This window comes from Perognathus longimembris, chromosome 28, assembly GCF_023159225.1.
Source record: "Perognathus longimembris pacificus isolate PPM17 chromosome 28, ASM2315922v1, whole genome shotgun sequence".
Taxonomy (NCBI): Eukaryota; Metazoa; Chordata; class Mammalia; order Rodentia; family Heteromyidae; genus Perognathus; species Perognathus longimembris.
Window position 1 is genome coordinate 4,277,155 of NC_063188.1, and position 18,551 is coordinate 4,295,705.

At 38.7% G+C, this 18,551-nt stretch overlaps 1 protein-coding gene across 9 annotated transcripts in view; it reads right to left on the minus strand.

The window, feature by feature from the left end:
- The window catches only part of Aff2 (AF4/FMR2 family member 2), a 471,554-nt gene that overhangs the window by 8,702 nt on the left and 444,301 nt on the right, over nt 1–18,551 (minus strand). For all 9 annotated transcript variants that reach the window (XM_048336773.1, XM_048336769.1, XM_048336764.1 and 6 more), the window contains 5 exons: nt 15,405–15,541; nt 10,142–10,213; nt 9,714–9,807; nt 7,656–7,708; nt 313–503 (listed from right to left, as the gene is read on the minus strand). In XM_048336773.1, coding sequence (XP_048192730.1) covers nt 313–503; nt 7,656–7,708; nt 9,714–9,807; nt 10,142–10,213; nt 15,405–15,541 — 547 coding nt within the window. The remainder of the gene's footprint in view (nt 1–312; nt 504–7,655; nt 7,709–9,713; nt 9,808–10,141; nt 10,214–15,404; nt 15,542–18,551) is intronic.

The window sequence follows — 18,551 nt, forward strand, 5'->3', positions numbered from 1 at the left end:
GCAAAGCACACTTCTTGCATTTGCTTCTAGTTCTCTGTGCTAATCTTTATCACAAAATGAAATGCAGAGCTAGTTGCCCAAACGTCACAGTTCTGATTACTTAAAACTTTAAAACAGAACAAAATTTCAGGATTTAATTCTGACCCTCTCAGTAAAAATAGGTTGCTGTATTCAGCCCTGACTTTACCTCTTCTCATCTAACACCTGGAAACCAGGCTGAATGATACAAGGCTAGCAAGAACAACTCACGTCTTCCAAGTCTAGGTTACTGCATGTCAATCAGTGAGCAGGGAGTACAACACATGAGCATACCTTTGTTCTCTCTTGTCAGTTTGTCAGCCATGTCCCAGTGTTCATAGCCCCGCAACACATTGCTTGTGATGTTAACATGGCTAGCAGCCATGTGGTGAATGCGCTGGGGGATGGTGACAGGGCCATTGTTGCAGTTTCCCATCGCATTGATGGGAGAGACATTGTTGAGAGACACTGGGGATGGAGTGTTCCTGGAAAAGGGAAAAAGGTATGCCTTGTTAAATTGGCAGGGATGAGTGATAGTAAGGTTCTAGGCCTCCCTCATCACATTGAGAGCTCAGATTATCAGTAGTCAGACTGAATTTTAGTATGGAAAACATAACTGGTAGAATCCAGCTGTTCCCACATTCCAATAGCTCCATCCATAATAAATATATCCTGTAATTTTTTTCAGAGGCTCTGGTATAGAAATAGATTATCATTATGACAGACCTACATCCTCTCACTACTCAAGTACAGTTGCAGTGTTAGACACTGGAATGAGCCCATTCTACTCAGTTTCTAAAAATCCTGAAATCCTCACTGCTGCTGACAATCATGGAGGGCTCCATGCACACTGCTACCTTTGTTCCAAATACCAGAAACCAGTGTCTGAACCTTTCTCTGACATTAGATCTGCTCACTTTGACTATATCTGACAAGTATTGCAGCTTCGAAGAGAGAGAAACATGTCGGAGCTCTGATTTCTCTACCTGCTGCTAGAACAGCTACTGGCTGTTAGAAAACGGTTGATGCACAATATTGGAATATCAGTGAAGTGTTCTGTTGAAATAACAGTGACAGTTTGTTTTAAGTACAATTACAATAAGCAAAATACAGTTCCTAAAAGCCCTCCCTGCCAAGGAGCAGTATTAGGGAAGGTGGGAAAAATGTAGGAAATTGGATGTCTTTCAGACATGGCACACAAGTGTCCTGTTAATTGGTGACTGTTCACCATGCTGGTTTGTGAAGAGAAGTCTTCAGAGTTGCTACTTTGTGCAGTACCTGTTTTTCACCATAGATTTTCATTAACATCGATAGTGAGGAGTTACCTGCTGGCTGTACACAGCATGGAGGTTAATTTTCCGCCAGGGTGTGGGCTTAGGTTGGCCTGCTGCAGGCATTTCCAGGCAGAGGAGGGGGCGTGGCCAGCAGGAGAGGAGGGGGCGTGGTCAAGGGGAGAGGAGGGGCGTGGCCAGGGGAACAGGAGGGGCGTGGTCAGGGGAGGGGCGTGGACAGGGGGAGAGGAGGGGCCGTGGTCAGGAGGAGAGGAGGGGCGTGGCCAGAACAGGGATCAAGATGGCGGCACCGTGAGGGGCGTGGCTAGTGCGGGAGCCAAGATGGCGGCGCCGCGAGGGGCATGGCTAGTGTGGGAGCCAAGATGGCGGTGCTGCGAAGGGCGTGGCTACCGCGGGGCCAAGATGGTGGCGCCGCCAGTGGCGTGGCTAGCACAGGAGCCAAGATGGCGTCGCCATCAGAGGGCGTGGCTAGCGCAGATTCCCGGATGAGCGTTCCCATCCCCTGACTTTCCGTTACAGGACAGCATTGTGTACCCATCATTAATTACATCCTTCAGCCATATTTCAAATCCCCTTTTAGGAAAATTCATCTGTTTTACCAGGACACCATACTTTGAGGAAGTGAAAAATGGGGAGTCAGGTGGGGTCATGTACACCTGTAATCTCACCTACTTGAACAGGCAGATTCCCTGAGCTAGGAGTTTGAAGTTATCATAGGCAACACAGTAGAGACCCTGTATCTAAAAACAAGATAAGTAAATAAGCAAGAAAAATGGGGGAAAGTTTTATCTGGGACTCCTAGAATTTGTATGATAGAAGGAAACTATCCAAGCAAATAATCAAGGGGCCCTGGTTCATTCCGCCTTTCACAGCCGCCATACCAGTTGCTCGCGTTTGAAGCTCTATATTTTCAGGGTTGTGGCTAAAATGTTGAAGTGCTACTGACTGGCTCTATGAGCAGTGGGAACAATTAATGGCTGAAAGCCTGTTGCAGATTGGCACAGACTGTGCCCACAGCCACATGAGACATTTCTGCCAATGGTATGTATGGTCTGGCATGCTGTGGTGTCAGAGGGAAGGTGAATTCTCACACTACCTCTGTACTTGCCAGTCAGTAGCACTTCAGCATTTTAGCACATGTGATTGCTACTCGTTCAAGTCAAATGTATGTGTTGGCCAATGGCATGTACATTCATTTCTTGAGCAGGTACTGAAGCACAGCCACAACCCTGAAAATATACAGCTTCAAACTGTAGCAACTGGTACCATCCCTGAGCATTTTTGCCTAAGTCTAGCACTATACCATTTGAGGCACATCTCCACTTCCAGTTTCTTGGTGGTTAATTGGAGATGAGTCTCATGGAGTTTCCTTCCCAGGTTGGCTTTGAACCATAATCCTCAGATCTTAGCATCCTAAGTAGCTAGGATTGCAAGCATGAACCAACCACCCCCTGTCATATCATGAATTTTTTAATTGTTTTTGTTATCCCAACAGAATATAACCTTAGTGGAGTCAGGGACATTTTTTTAATATTATGTTCTGTGTTACACTCTACCACGACATGTAGAGCAGTGCTTTTTACATATTTTGTATTCAATACATACCAGTTAACTAAGTGAATGATTTGTAAATATTATTCCGTTAGTATCCACTTCATATAACGTGCTCTACAAATGATTTGTCAATATTATTTAGTATCCACTTCATAAAATGTGCTCTACATGGCAGAAAGAGAGAAATCTATATAGCACAGGCCTGGGGATTGTCAAGAGCCTGGCACTGTGTCTTATATGCAGTAGGTACTCAATAAAATGGAGAAGCAGTTCTGCTCCTTCCTAGAGGTCACACAGAAAATCACGCAAAGAGCCAGGATTTGACAGCCAATCTATTTTCCTCCATAATCTATTCTTCTACTCTACTATGTTAATCCATATTACTATGCACTTGAGTAAATATTTCAGTTGGCTTCGTTCATCTTCCACATTCACACTGATTCTTTATTAGTACTCTGTCAGGTTTGTATATGTCATCTGTGTTCTACCAGCAAAAGTCCTCTATAAGTATGTTGTGTATGTGGATTTTTACTTATTTTTATGGGACTAGGATCTAAATTTTAGGCACTGTACTTGCTAAGCTGTTATTATAACACCTGTGCCACACCTCTGAGTTAACTTTTGCTAGTTTCATCTGCTCCCCTATTGTAATAGGAGATCATGAACTTTTCTTGCTCAGTTTAACTACAAACTATGATCTCTCTACTCTCAACTTCCCAAGCATTAAAGTTTACTATGAAAGCCACTGGTGCCTGGGGTAGGAGTTGTTTTCTTTTTTACTTGATCTGAATGATCTCTTCAGTGACTACGATACTTTTCATTTTTTAGACTGGTCAATGTCTTCAAAATGTGGAGACATCCCTTCTTATACCTTCAATACAGTACCAACACTTTTCTGCTTACTGAAATAGCTCTTCTGAAGGCCTCCAATGGCCTCTTTGTTTCAAAAGTCAGTTTCTTTCCTTTTCTTATTTCTTTTTATTATTTCTCCATGAGACTTGAGATTATTGTCCAGGGTTTGTAAATTCTGTATATCATGTCTTTCAGTTTTCAACATTATGGATCTGTAAATTCAATTCAGATCATCTCCCATTCCTATAGGGCTTCTGAGTTACAGATTGTTGGAGAAGATTAAATTTGCAATATATTTGATGAGAGTGATAATTAAATTTGAACTCTAATTAAGAAAATTTGTATTTAAAAGAATTTCATTCTATGCATAAATGAACTTGGTTTTCAAAAAATGTACTTAACTAATTCTCTTTTTTAAATTTTTATTGTAAAGGTGATGTACAGAAGAGTTAGTTACATAAGTAAGGTAATGGGTACATTTCTTTTTCAACCGTGTTATTCTCCCTCATTTTCTCCCACTGCTCCCACCCCTGACTCCCCTCTCCCCTATGTTGTAAAGTTCATTTCCAACTTGAACAAAGTCAGTAACATGGTTAGTATTGAGTAACTGTGAGTAATCTAATGAGTAACACGGTTGCATTGGTTTATCCTTTTTCTCACCATTTTTGTGATTCTCTTTCCCTTCTGAAAACCAGCTAAATTTATATACAAGAAAAAGAGTTAAGAAGTCAAAATCAATGGCTTCAGGGTAAAAACCAAAGGGAAAAAAGAAAGAATAAAGAAGTAACTGCAAATAGCACATTATAAAAATTTCTTGTTTCCATTTCTTGGAATTTATTTTGATAAGCATCAACAACCACATTATATATAAGACATAAAGAGAGACTTCTCTGAAGAGTAAATAAGAATGGCCAATAGACACATGAAGAAATGTTCAATATCTCTGGCCATAAAAGAAATGCAAATCAAAACAATATTGAGATTACACCTCACTTTAGTTAGAATGGCCATTATCAAGAAATCTAATAACAACAGATACTGGTAGGGAAGTGGCCAAAAGGGAATACTACCACACTGTTCATTGGAATGTAAATTTGTTCAACCACTCTGAAAAGCAGTGTGGAGGTTCCTCAAAAGAGTGAACATAGAGGTTCCCTATGACCCAGTAACCCCACTCCTAGGCAAATGACCACAAACAAGACCATACTAAAGCTACTAGCACAGCCATATTCATTGCAGCTTTATTTACCATAACTAAGATATGGAACCAACCCAGATGTCCCTCAGTAGATGCTCAGTAGATGAATGGGTCAATAAGATGTGATACACAGACACACACAGACACACACACACACACACACACACACACACACAATGGAGGTTTATGCTCCAATCATAAATAATGACATTGACACATTCATAAGGAAATGGAAAGACTTGGAAAAAAAATCACATTAAGTGAAGTAAGCCAAACTCAAAGAAACACAAGCTACATGGTTGACCCTCATTGTAATAACTAGAATATGTCTATGATATTCTTAGCAGACGTTCACAATAGCTAAATAGCTAGGTGCATATGACCATAAAAAATGAAGCTTATCAAAATGAACTCCAAGAAATGGAAACAAGACATTTTCATAATGCACTGTTAACTAATTTTATACTTTGAATTTTACCAGTAATGGTGCTGTGATTTTTTTTTCTTCAGTCTTCCTAGACATTAGCCTTGCTTGTACAGAGCTCAAAATATGAAATGTGGGAGCTGGGAATGTGGCTTAGTGGTAGAGTGCTTGCCTAGCATGCATGAAGCCCTGGGTTCCATTTCTCAGCACCACATATATAGAAAAAGCCAGAAGTGGCTCTGTGGCTCAAGAGGTAGAGTGCTAGCCTTGAGCAAAAAGAAGCCAGGGATAATGCTCTAGCCCTGAGTTCAAACCCCAGGACTGACAAAAATAATGAAATGTGTAGCTTGTTAATCCTTGACCTATATGAAGGAAATTTTTCTTCTCTTTCCTACTAGTTTTCTCGACTTTCTTTTCCCAGTTGCCTTGGACACTAGCTCCTAAGAGTATATTTTCAACTCTTCTCATCTGTCCACAAATTTGATTGTGTTCTAGTTTGTAAATAAGATGGCCAGGACCTCCTTTACTCCAATCACTAGATAGCCAAGAGGCAGGTGTTATTCCAGGAAGGTACTGTGAAAGATCCTTGATAGGGCCTCCCATCCTCATTCACTGGTAAACTAGACTTGTTTACAAACAAGGAGACTTCTCAGGCCTTACAGGAAAGCCTGTCTTGTTCTTTTGTGCTTCCATAGCATGCTTATTTATACTTGTTACCTCCCTCCACAGATTTTCCCTTCTGTGATACCAGAACAACATGTTATTCATTTCTGTGTTCCTACTTCTCATATGGGGTCTGGTATAAGAACAGATGTACTTGATGCATTAGTTGAGTGAATAGAGTAGACTGTTCAGAATCATCCCATTGTAAGCTCAATACCTCACAAAAGAGTCTGCTTTCTTCAGACAAAAGGTGATTTAAAACATCATTTCATGAGGCTTTTAATGTCACTTTACAAGTTTAGAATATGTTTAAGTTCTTTATTTCAGAATTAAAACATGATTTTTTTTTCTAAGTTGCCCTTTAATAGCTGCTTACCTGACCCATCCTTTGCTTCATTCTGTGCTTAGACATCATGGCTCTCTATTGGCTTTTCAATGTTTATTTTTATTTTCTGAACTTTCACAGAGAAATGTTCTTTCCCATTTTTACTAATAAAAGACTAAGACCTATTTCAACATTTTAAATGGTGCTTTCTTTCAATATAGTACTTGAGTTAATGTGCAGTTTTTAATGGCTGTCTTCCTTCATGCTGAACGTTTTTATGATCTCTAAGTAGACTTCATTGTCCCACTGCTTTTGGAGCATGCTTTGTATCTATTTAGAAAGTATCAGTGGACACTATTTTACTCTTGAAGAAAGTGTCTTGATCACATATGCGAACATTCTGAGATGATGAAAACTTGAAAAATCAGCTTTGAGTCATAAAACAAGCTATTAGTGAACTTGTATTGGTCACAGAAGACATTTAATTTCTCTTCCTACTACTTGTGGGAAGGGACCTTGGAGATTCAAAATCAGACAAGACACAGGCAAATTAGCCAATGAACCTAAGTACCTTGACAGTTTGTGGTGGTGACAGAGGTGAGATTCATCTCTTTAGTTGGCCATACAAGATCTACCTCTTTCATTTCAAAGATAGCAAAACAATCATAAAGGATAATGCTACATAGCTTATCCTGTAGGTTTAGAGAATTCTCAGGTCCAGATCAATGTTTCCTCCCAACTCCCACTGCATTGCTGTGGAGCCTGAAAGAGTCTCTTAGAAGAAAGGGCTTTAAATAAGGCTGCAAGCCTGGGCAAGTGCAAAAAGTCTTAGATTGACATTAGAATAGATGCTTTCATATTTCAGGTCAGGATATTTTAGTATTAATATAAAAATCACCACAAAAGCTCAGATAATTGGCTAAGTGGCTTCACATTTTCAGTTCTATTATGCCTTTCGTTTTATTAAACAGCACTTACTATATATCAATGAATATTTCATTGGTCTTTCATTACTGAGTGAATCATTGACAAATCACTGCAGTGGAATTAACTTTACCCAGCCTCCCTGAAATGGCTTGGTGCTTGCAATCTCATTAACACATATTTTTATGGCCATAATTTGGCTTAAACATCAAATAGTGAGAGAATGTGGAACCATATCATTTTAAACGTTTCTGTCTTTCCATCATCTGAAACCAGGCTAGAATTCTATTTGCACAAAAAAGAATATAGTCTTGGAATTGACCTTCATTCTCAAATTGTCCATTCAAAATGTTTGGGGCTTATTCACTCATTTTCATGAAAAAGCAATTTTTGTAAAATACTTACTTTCCATTGCCTACCCATGGAGACGGTATCTGAGCAACTTTTGAAGCGTTTTGCTGAAAGGAAAAGAAAAAGGGAAATAAGGACATCTATTTTGTGTTTTTATTAATTCAGAAACAGATGGAAGTGTGATTTAGAGTACATTAATATTGATTGCAGCATTTTGGGATGTAGAGCTGGGATGTATATGCACGTCAGCACACCATGGCACACACTCGATGAAAATAGCTGGTTAGGATAATTAGTGGGCTCCAATCAGGACCATGAAAGTCACTTGATGAAAGATCTTATATACTAAAAGGCCCAGTGAAATCAGATTCGGTTTTCTGAGAAGTGGTTTAATTATCCTCATCTAAAATTTATTCTGCAAAACAAGCTCTTCAAAGTATAAGTAAGCTTTTCACCTTTAACTCCAATTGCAAACTTTGTCCCTGGGATACAAGTTAAGCTATGATTTCTCATATCCCAGGAATGTATCAGAATAAAACAATATTTTTGCCCATGTATTTGCTTTCAGTAATCATTGTGATTTGCTATCTTAATGTGCAATTTTTATAATTGACAATTTTCCCTGGGTAACAGCAATGCAACTTGTCCAGAGCTATACTGCAATGGAACATGGACTGTTAAACATTCTTTTCTTCCTTTGATAGAACTGACTTGTTTAAAAAATTGTCTTCTTGTAATGTGAAAGCCACACACTGACATTTAGCGTCACTAAAACAAGATGGGCATTGGGATTACTGCAACCGCCTCATGAGGCAGGAGGTCAGGCAGTACCCATGGCCAGGAATCAAACCCAGGGCTTCATGCATGCAAGGCAAACACTCTACCACTAAGCCACATTCCCAGCCCCGTCTCATTTAAATCTTGAAGAAGCTCAACACACTCACAGGTGAATGAGTTAGCACATGTTTGGTATTTTGCAGTGCCCTGAATACTACACAGGACCTGCTATCAGGCACAGAAGCTAGCCCTGTCGCTACCATATTGTGATCATAAGAGAAGCAGCAGCAGTATCACATGGGAACTTGTTAGCAGTGCACATGCTCATATCCTGCCTAGGAGACCACACTCTCTCAGGGTGGAGCCCAGTGTTTTGGTTTCAAAGGTCCTCTACGACACTATAATGCCCAATGAAGATAAACAAACACCTTTCTACAACACAGATGTATGAAGGGATGGGAAGCTGTTGTATGTGACTCCTATTATCCACATGAGCAGTAGCTTTATGACTATGACTATATCATACAGTATCTGGGGATATGGCACATCCTCTCAGTTGAGTCAGAGTGCTGTCATAGAGTTCACACTCCTACACTTTGAATATTTCACATAAGGCCATGCTTTGCTTTATTCCAAACAACTGTTTTGATCCGAGTGAACCAGGAGGTCTTATGTACTTGGAACCAGACATCATTTTCTTTTGAGATATGGCCAAAAAGAGGGAGAGGTGAACCTCTCAACTCTAAATTTTGGGTAGTATTCAGGAAAAAGCAGTGTTGTTGGGGATAGTGGCTAAGGTTAGCACTAAGCTGTTTGCCATTTTGATCTGGGTACATTCTCAAGTATGGACATTGCATTTTTTGGTTGTTTGGTTGCTATATGTACACTAGCTCCCTAGAAGATGACTTTGTCTATATGTCCATTTTTGGTAAACATGATAATCAATTATCTGAAATTACAAACATTACACTGAAAGACTGTTTGTGGACTGTAGGTGTCCATCCCCACCCAGGGTGGCCCCTGTGAGTTCCTTCAATGCTGAAGAAATCCTGGAAATCCTCTTGTTTAGAAAGACTGGACATACCACAGCCACTACTTCTGCCCACTTCAAAGGAAGCCGAGCACAACATCCCTTGTCTACAATTAGGAGGCTGCAGAATGCCCAATGGTCAATCCATGCTATAGTGGAAGGATTGCTATGCCCTCAGAGATGGAATGACCTTAGTAGCAATGACTATGTGCTAGTCATCTGACATGTGATAATATTCCTGACATATTTAATTGGGGATTTTTTTTATCACTTTGTGCCTGTAAATTTTACCAAAGAAGGATTACCTTAAAATACTCCATCAGTGATCTGGAGTACTTCATAGCATGGTCTTTCTTCAGTTTAAACATTCTTAAGTAGAGAAGTGATAAACATCGGTAGCTATAGGAGAAGAGGAAAGGATGATATGAATGCCAGGATCTAATGAAACTTAGAAATAATAAAGAGTAAGTCACATTTTACAGTTACTCACTTATGTTTAGATTAAGAAAGTCAAGTAAATAAAGAAAAAAAATTTAAAGGAAGGGAGAGTCATTCAACCCCCATTTTGATAAAAGGCATAATTTAGGAGACTAAATGTTTAATGAACAACTGAAAAAGCTCGTTAGCTGTCCTTCAACAGGCCAGTTGAAAAGCAGAATGATGGTCTTCTATAAGAACCTTAAGTTGACAGGGACTTTGCATATCTTCCCATGGCATTTCAGCCAGGACTTACCATAATACTGCTAGCTTTTTGTCTCCATCTGAAGCCAAGGGGCTTGCAAAGTTCTTCAGCCTCATTGCATACCTTTGAAGATAAAAGAAAATCTCAAGTGGAATCTGGATTCCCCTTTTGCAATTGTCCTGAGTGGGTTAGTCCCACTTTCACCTCAAGGCAGAAGCTTTCACTGGTTGCTTTCCAGAAACCTATGCAAACTTATAGTATACACAGTACAATACTGAATACTGGAGAAGCCAGCTGCATTACCAGCCTGCATCCTAGAAAAAGGTACTGGAGTGTGTGTGTGTGTGTGTGTGTGTGTGTGTGTGTGTGTGTGTGTGAGAGAGAGAGAGAGAGAGAGAGAGAGAGAGAGAGAGAGAGAGAGAGAGAGAGTTTGTGTGTATAAATGCCACCAAATACTGTTTCAGGAAAATTTAAGGTATGGAGCAGTATTGGTTTTCAATGAGAGGTGGACAAAAATGCCAGCTCTGATTCAGTTTATGACAGATGAGGTAACGAATAAAAACCAGTGTCTGGCATGGGCATTGGAAGATCTCATTCACAGGTCTTTTCTAATGGCTTGGATTTTGAGCATCCTCTTGTAGAAAGTGGTGTGCTTTTCTCTTTATAGGAAGGTCGATTTCACAGCGTTTTAAAGTCTAAGCACCCTAAATTTATGGTGCTTGTATATTTTGTCCCTCTATTCTTTTTAATTGTTAACTGTTCCACATTAGGGTGATAAAAGGTTGAGTAGTTTCTTTTTCTCATTTTAGTGTAGTGCATTCATTCTGGGCATTTAGACTCTTGAAAATTAATTCATTGCATAAAATCATTGTGTGAGCTTCAATGCAATTTCAGAGGTACTTGTGGGAGAATAAGTAATAGAGTTCAGTGTGGCAGAAGGAGCTCTGAAGAGTGCAAGCAGGCAGTCTAGCTAGATCTCATTATCAAGAAGGCAGCTGAAGGCTTGTAGTGCTGTGGTGCTTGCCTGCCCAATGTCTGATTTTCTTCTTTCCTTTTCAGTTGTTGGTTGGGATTGCTGGGATTAGAACTCAGGGCTTTCACTTCACTAGACAATACTTTGCCGTTATAGCCATGTCTCTGGGTCATTTTGCTTTTGGCTATTTATTTTCTCAGGTCCTCACACTTGCTAGACTGGTAGGAATCATTGTGACACACATTGTTTCTTCAATGCATATTTTAGGATGGGGTCTCATTTCCTGCCTGAGCTATGATTCACCCAATTTACGCTTCCTATCCTTTCGGGGATCACAGGCACATTACCACTGCATTCAGCTTCCCTCCACTGAGTTGGACTCTCGAGTACATTTCTGACCAGGCTAGCCTGGAATAGTCACTTTCCCAGTGTCAACTTCTCTTGTCGTTTAGGATGACAGCTGCATGCCACTGTGCCCAGTTACAGGTTGAAGTTTTCTGACCAGAATGAAACCACACCATGATCCTCACCCTCCCAAGTTACTAGAGTTACAGGCAAGTTACTGGGGTCCGGCATTTTGCCTGGACTGGCCTAGGGCTGCTATCCTGCAATCTATGCCTCCTTAGTAGCAGGGATTACAGAAGTACACACACCAAGCTAAAGTTTTTAGTTGGAAAGGATGTCATTAACTTTTTGCCGGGTCTGGCCTCAAATTGCAATCCTCCTGATCTCTTCCGTTTAAGCAGTTGAGATTACAGGTACGCATTACCACCACCACACTGGCCCTACACCAGCTCACTTCCAACAGCTTCTTCAGAGTATCCAAGACCACTGAATTAGCTAAGACATGGAACCACTTCAGTATTCTATCTACCTTGCTTTCCAAGTTATGCATCCAGATTTTCCTGGATGAATATTTTACATCAAAGGAATCAGTACACTTGATTTAAGTCCCTTCCATTGTATAATATTAAACAAAAGGGTTTTTGAACAATTATCATTATGTAGTTGTACAAAGGAGTTGCCATTTACAAAAGCAGTGTGTGAACACATATCTTGATCAGTGTCATCCCTTTCAATATTGTAACCCATCCCTTCTCCACCCACTCCTTCCCTCACAGTTCTTAACTTTATAGGGTATACATTGGATTCTTTTCTGTATGTAGGCTGATAGTAAGGCTTGAACTTGGGGCCTTTGGTTCTCACTTTACTTTTTCCATTCAAGGCTCTACCATTTGAGCCACATCTACACTTGCAAATTTTTGGTGGTTAATTTGAGATAATTTCCTGCTCTGGTTGACTTTGAACTGGAATCCTCAGATCTCAGCCTCCTGAGTAGCTAGGAATACAGGTGTGAGCTGCCAGCTCAAGGTAAGGAGTCTTATTAAGCAATGTATTAAACTTTGATAGCTGAATCACTGAAATGGGAAATTATTGTGGAAACAAGGCTCGAAACAACCAATATTATTTGAATAAGGGAAATTGTGCTTTCCTCTTACTATGTAGCTAGCATACTGAAGAGGACTCTAAAAATAATATTGCACTACTTCAACATCTTATTGCACTACTAAAACTACATTAATGTATTAGTCACCTTTTAATTGCAAGTACATCTGAAAAGAATTGACAGTGAAGTTGCAATTGTGTAAATGGTCCATAAGCTCTAGTAAGCTTTTACTTATTTAATTCCCAACTGAATTTTCTCTCATCACAAGTACATATATATGGATATGTAATTAAGAGAGAAAGCATAAAAGATTTAAAAAGGTACAAGTGATTTCATATAAAATTGGACTGGTCAAATTGCAAATAAAAATACATAGTGAAATATGAAATGCATGTATTTTTTCAGTGGACAATGGAACTGCCTGCATTTGTGCCAATAACTGCACATGAATATACAATTACTTCAAAATGAAGTTTCAAAATATTGACTCTAAATGAATAACAACAATTATCCATTGAATTCCATTGGGTTCTATGAAGCTACCCTTCCATGATAATACAGTGAGAAAAAAATCACGTTTAAGATAACAGAGATATTTGGAAATAATTACAAAAAATAAATATTTGCTAATGGAGATAAATACTAGTTAATGAGTCATATCACACTGAGACTACCAAATAGAAATTGGTATTTTGTCTTTTATATTTTTAAGATAGTATATATCTCCATTAAAATAACTTAATGAGAAAGAAAACATTTGGAAACAGAGAAAGCACCCATAAGCACACCTCTATACATCTACAATCTGATTACTGCCTTCCTGTTTGAACCAGATGCATACATTCTTTTTTATAATGGTTATTTTAGTGCGTATGTAACTCTGTAGCTTAATTTTACCATATTTTGCAGTACTTTGGGTCAAATCCAGGTCCTCCCACCACGTTCTAGGCAAGTGCCCATCATTGAATTACACTCCAAGCTTTGATTTGACTTTGCCATTATTTTATAAACATTTTCATGTGGCTATTTGTCTCAATCATTATTGTATTTCCATGGTTGCAAAATATTGTGGAATGTCCTAGGATATGATTAATTATTCTCCTAATATTGATTTATTTGAGTTGCTTTTATTTGTGTACTACAGGATATGTTAACACCAAATCGAACACCATACAGATAATAAGGTCTACTTTTCTAGCTATTTCCTTCAGGAAAGGCAATTTAAATTTCTAAAAGCTAAGTACTGGGTCAAAAGTTACGAATGCTTCCTTGTGTGGCTTTTGTCATACAATTCCAAATTGCCCTCAATATCTAATGAACAATTTTTGTTCCCATCAGCAGTATAATATGGTTCTAGTTTAACACCATTTTACTTTTTATTTTTCTTGCTGATGTTAACCTATAACATTGTCAAATTTTTCTCTTTCATTTAGCATATGCCTTGTTTTGATTTGCATTTTTGAATGAGTAGAGAGCATGAATTTTCTACGTTTGTTTACTGTTTTCCTCAATTTTTAATTATTATAATTTTTGAGAGAATGTTCATCTTGTGCAACTTTGAAAATTACAGGTATCCTTGACTAGATGCTAAGAAATCAATTTCCTCTTCAAAGCTACCAAGTGAGTGTAGTGGTGTCAGATTTCACATTGCAGGAAGTGGGCTACATGGAGGGATGCAAGCACTTCTTCAGTGCCCATATCTCAGAGAGGCTGAGAGAGAGAGAGAGAGAGAGAGAGAGAGAGAGAGAGAGAGAGAGAGAGAGAGAGAGTGTGTACATGTACGCGTGCGCGCCCTGGATCTGGGTCTTGAATTCAGAGCCTGGGCACTGGTCCCTGGGATTTTTTGCTCAAGGCTAGCACTCTACCACTTATATTACAGGTCCATTTCTGGTTTTTGGTGTTTAATTAGGGATAAGAGTCTCAAAAACTTTCTAGTCTGATGTGATTTGAAATCAGGATCTTTAGATATCATCCTGTTGAATAGCTAGTATTACAAGCATGAGCCACTGGCTACTGACAAAAGTGGTTATTTTCAAAGGTGTAGATATTGTTCAGTGGTAGAGTTATTGAGTAGCATGCAGAAGGCACTGCATTCCATCCACAGCATCAAAATAACTAATTGAATAAATAAATAAATTTCATCAGTCCAGCTACTGAATGACACTGTTTATCTGCTATTTCAGAATAGATTCATCTATTAATATTTTCAAAACGGTGGAAATCTAAAGAATATGTATTTTCTTCCTTTTCTACATCTTGCTGTTCTTCTAAGGTTTTTGTTTATAATTTTTTCACAAATTATATTCCACAAAGTCCAATAGGTGAGAAAATTTCATTTAAAATGTAAATGAAACCAGTAATGTATATAACTAACACACTCCTCTAATGTTATTATCCTCTAATCTCTACCCACATCCTGGCAACCATCCTGGTTTTCTTTTTTCCAGGTGTTTGGGAACTTTCAGACCCACCTGCAGACTTAGACATCAACTCTGTTGGAACAATACTCCCTTGCTTATTAATAACCAATATAGAAAGTATAGAAAATGTGGCTTGTAATAGAAATAGAGTACTCATTTTAGTTTTGAATTACAAACTTACCTTTGAAAAAACAAGGCAATGCCAAATGGCAAAATGATTGTATTCTACTTTAATGTGCTCCATTTCCATGTTAATTTTATGAGTATTACAACTTATAAGTCTCACATTATTACCTCTGAAGGGGCTTATTTATAAAACAATGTCAATCAATTATAAATATTCCATGGCCTTAATCAAATGGCAAGAACTAATTATGATCACTTCTAAGAAGATGCCTTGGACACCTCATTAAAATGCAGGCTCTGATTCTGAGTGAAATGAGCTTAGGGAGGTCAAGTAGAAAGGTCATTCACCTGAGGAGCTCCACAGTCTCGGAATACATAGTATAGGGGGACTTGGCCTCCAGAGGGTCACGTTCCATGGCATTGCCACATTCAGTGAAGGACAGAGCGGCATCAGCGTAATTCACAGCTTTGCCAAATTTCTCAAACTGAAACAGGAAGACAACTTGTCAACATGATTATCTCATTTATCCTTTATATAAAGGAATAGTTCACAATAGAGAGGAACTTTGTCCTTTTCTCTCTCTCATTCCTTCCCCCACCTCCCAAGGGAAACATTTGGCAATGCCTGGAGATACTTTGGGATGCCACGTCAGGGCAAAGGGGACATCTAGTAGGCACAGATGCTGTTAAACAAGCTGCAATACATAAAACACTCCTGCTATGGAGAGATGATGGATGCATTGCTATCTATGATGAAAGAGGTAGCTTAGGGTCCTATTGTCATGATACTGAAGTTGGCTGAAAAGAGAAAAATACAACCAATACATTCTATGTGTGGTTTGGCATTACTATTGTTATCTTTTTGGTGAATCACAACTAAATCAATGCCTTGAGTAGTTTCTAATCACTGAATTCATTCATCAGACTTGTGTTTGAAATGTCCATTACATAGTGCTTGCAATGGAGCTGTGCTTCTGATAACATTCATGCAGAACAAACACATCCAACCCTTCCTTTAGAACTAACTCTTCGCAGGCATATCCAGCACGGCCCCAGGAGGAGTGTTACAGATTGATACTACCATCATAAAAAATGTGAGCTTGGAATGTGATTGTTGACAGCAACTACATCATGTTCATCATAAATGATGAGCTGAAATTGGTGTCAAAAAGCCTAAAAATATAGTACTACTAAATATTTTAGTTTAGTAAAATTTTACTGCAAAAGGTTTTAGCCTTGATAATGGTCATGATTAAACTGACTTAGACATACTGATTTCTTTTTTATGTGTAATGAATATTATATATGACAAGTTTATAGTATTTCATAGGACGATTTAACATTTTCAATTTTTGATAGCTGGATGTAAGAAATCCACTAATGTGATATTTTATGGAAAAGAACAAATATAAGACAGATTTGGCTATTTTAATTTTCTTATATAACTTTTATCAAAATATTCTGTATCCAATTGTGAAATTTTTCATTTTTAAGGTGTCAGAATAACTGTCTCTGGAAAATGATTAAGTACAACTGTAAAGTTATTAGTTATGGTTCCCACAGAACCTCTTATTGCAGATGACTTTTACAATAAAGGTTCTTCAGGTTTGATGTACTGAAGGAGTTCTGTGCTTCCCTTCTACATGGTATTGGAAAGTAATATCAATCCCAAGAAAATTCAAAATTATTTTATGAACACCAATGTCCATACATGCAAACAAATTCATTGCTCTTTTGTCTTCCAAGATATTTCCCTTAGGTTGTCAGGCTCCAGTGGCTCTCCTCTTTGAAAAGTAATCTTTACATCTTATTTTTGAAAAGAGTTCTTTCACAATCCCATGGCTAGAAAGATCCTTAAAGATCATCCAGTCCTCATCCCTTCGTATCTAAAAGGAGGAGAAATTGAGGTCTACAGAAAAATTCATACTTACAGTGTCAATTAATGGTTAAATCATACCCTATTTCTGAGTTTCAACTTCCCAATCCACATATTGAAGTGTCTGGATGTCAAGGATGTTTCCAATGTAAGTACAGATATTCATGTATCCCAGATATTATAATGACCTACAACCCTTCAAAGGGCCACAGTATAGGAATAAACTAATGAATATATTTGGGGTTTCAAATTTCCATTACAGGTACATGGAAAATACCTTTAAAAGCTTTTTTATTGGTATTGGGTATTGAACCTGGAGCATTGTACCTGCTAGGCAAGTACTCGGACACATTTTTTATGACAGTAGTATCAATCTGTAACACTTCTCCTGGGGCTGGGCTTGATGTGCCTGGGAAGAGTTCTAAAGGAAGGGTTGAATGTGTTTGTTGTCCATGAATGTTATCAGAAGCACAGCTTAGTGGGAGAAAATGAAAGAGGGGTAACACTGTTCTAAAAGAAATACACTCCTTGCCTTATTTATATAACTAACCTCTCTGTATACTACCTGTACAATAAAATTTAAATTAAAAAAAAACTCTTTGGGGTTTGGTTATAATGAAAGAGAACTTTTGAAATAGTCTCAAAGGAAGTATATTTTCCACCTTATCCCAAGGACCAACATTTTCCCTCTTGGGGGAAGTACTTCCAGTGAGGAGCAAGGTTAACTCTTAAGCATATGCATACATGTCTGTGGCTTTGATTTTTCCCAGTTTTTCAAATATTTTACGTACGTGGTGTTACACATGCTTCACATTCTTCATCAGCAAATGTCACAGCTTGTCAAAGGAACATCTGTGTATTCTTTACCCTGACTTTGACAAGAGGGCAAGCTTCAGAGCATCTCTGAAGTACTAGGGAGTTGAGGACCTTTGGGGAAAACCTTTGCTCTTTCAGTCAAGTGCATCTACTCAGTGCCTTTCAACTCCTTCTCCACCTATCTAATGTCACAAGCACTCTCTGCTTGCAGGTTCCAGTGGAGCTGGTCTGCAGGCTTGCTTTTCTATTTTGTCAGTACTGGGGTTTGAACTCAGGGTCTTGTACTCGCTCAAGTTGCTCAGCTTGTATTCAACCACATAAACCATGCCTTTAGCCCTGCTTTTTGGTGACTATTTGAAAGATGGAGTTTGATGAACTTTTCTGCCTGGGGATGGCTTTGAACTACAGTCCTCTAGATCTTACCTTCCTGAATAACTAGGATGACAGATATGAGCCACTGAGGCTAGGACTACCTTGTTATTTCTGTCTGCAGGGGTGATGTGTGTGTATATGTGTGTGAGTGTGTGTGTGTGTGTGTGTGTGTGTGTGTGTGTGTATTTCCAGGGAATGATTCACACAACAAAAAGATTAGGATTAGTTACTAGAAATACCTAAGCAATATGGACCAGTGGGAAAAGTGACAGGAAATAAGGGTTATAGCAAGTGCAAGGGCTGTGAATGGTTGGTTGATGCTGGTCATATGACAGTTATAATGCAGAGTGTGGTGATATTTTATCACAGACTTTCCAGTCAGTGCCAAGCACAGCTAAGGACTGGGAAGACACAGTGTAGTGACGGAGGAT